This window comes from Eurypyga helias, unplaced genomic scaffold, assembly GCF_000690775.1.
Source record: "Eurypyga helias isolate BGI_N326 unplaced genomic scaffold, ASM69077v1 scaffold23549, whole genome shotgun sequence".
Classification (NCBI taxonomy): Eukaryota; Metazoa; Chordata; class Aves; order Eurypygiformes; family Eurypygidae; genus Eurypyga; species Eurypyga helias.
In genome coordinates, this window is record NW_010271736.1 from 6,331 (window position 1) to 7,900 (window position 1,570).

General features: G+C 39.6%; 1 protein-coding gene across 1 annotated transcript in view; it reads left to right on the forward strand.

Moving 5' to 3' along the window:
* Nucleotides 1–506: 506 nt before the first annotated feature.
* LOC104515081 (putative PGM5-like protein 2) overlaps nucleotides 507–1,570 on the forward strand; it is a gene marked incomplete at its 5' end in the record, with an annotated part of 8,720 nt that continues 7,656 nt past the window's right edge. The window contains one exon of the mRNA XM_010158926.1: nucleotides 507–669. Within this exon, the coding sequence (XP_010157228.1) occupies nucleotides 507–669 (163 nt within the window). The remainder of the gene's footprint in view (nucleotides 670–1,570) is intronic.

Genomic DNA, 1,570 nt, shown 5'->3' on the forward strand with positions numbered 1-1,570 from the left:
GCCGGGGCCTAGTACGTAGCGGTACTTGTGATTGCACTGAAAGGCTGCTCTGTGACAGGCAATTCGCTTGATGCTGTCTGTCGTGCTAGTTAAAGCTCCAACCCTGCAAACTGTATCTACAGAGATAATATATAGTGATATTTATATATAGCGATATCTGAGGGGATTTTCTGGTTTGTGGGGATACCCAGAAAGGTTTGTGAGCTTAGCAAATGACTAGCAGGGCTGTGATTTTGCTTTACTGCCAGTACACGGGCCACTGGGGTTCAGTGTGCCATCAGGATACAGTATTTTTTGTCAGCACCCTAGATTAGCATGCAGTCAACTCATGTACGTTTATTTCTTTGCAAAGGAATAGGTTCCATTCATGGGCTTCACGGTTCCTATCCTATACATAGAATCATAGAATGGTTTGGATTGATGCATACCTGTATGTGTGTGTGTGTGTTTATTAATTTTCAAAAGCTTAGTACCATTCAGAGTGCTTTACTTCTTTTTCCACCTAGATCGGCAGATTGGTTATTGGACAGAATGGTATCTTATCCACACCTGCTGTTTCATGTATCATCCGAAAGATCAAAGCAGCTGGTGGAATTATTCTAACAGCTAGCCATAGTCCTGGGGGACCTGGAGGAGAGTTTGGAGTCAAGTTTGAGGTGGCCAATGGAGGTAGGTTTTTTTTTTAATAACACGTTAAAACATTGCGTCTTGGTGTGACTAAAATACACTGACAAGGATAACTAGCTGACCATTTGTTTTTAATTTATTCTGTTAAATCGACGAAGAACATATGTTTTGGTTTTGGTTTTCTTTTCTTTTTCTCCCAGTAATGAGTGTATTTGTTTACATGGGTCTGTACAATAGGCATTAAATGTTCACTGAAGTCCCTGTGGTAGCTGTTAAGTTTTCTATAAACAAAGAGATTTGCCATTTCTATAGCATTTTATGTAGTCTGCCAGATCATTGTAACAGTTCTGATCCTTTTATTAAGTTGACTATGAGTGCACTGTGTTTTGCTTATATTTTGTGTTGTTTGTCTTGGCATTTACTTTGAAGTGTATAATTATGGAAGTGCTGTAAGCAGTGTAAGCCATTGTCTTGTATGTAAGAAAGCACTTCTCAAGTTCACCCTGGAAATAACTGGTCTTATCCAGGGAGAGGGTTGTGACGTTTTAACTATTGTAATTTCGCTGTTGAATAATGAGAACTTGAGAAGGGGATGCTTCTCCCTTGTCCCTTGTTTAATTGAAAAACGTGCATGGTTAAACCAACATGATTTTATAAACAGAATAGGCTTGAATCCCAGAGAGATTAAAGGGATGGTGTCAAGTCAGACAGTGGGAAAGCCAGGGTCACAGCGGAAACATACCAGAGCCAAACCGTTAGGTGCGTTAGCACTCTATAAACTTGAAAACACCGTGTACACCTAAAACCTGTTTGATAACAGGGTAACGGTGGTGTATTCTTTTTAGTATACTTTGCCTTTTTAAAGAAAATTCGGCCAGGCTATTAGGCTTTAAATATGAAACACTCCTCAAGCACAGGTCACAAGAGTCGTTTATTTATGATA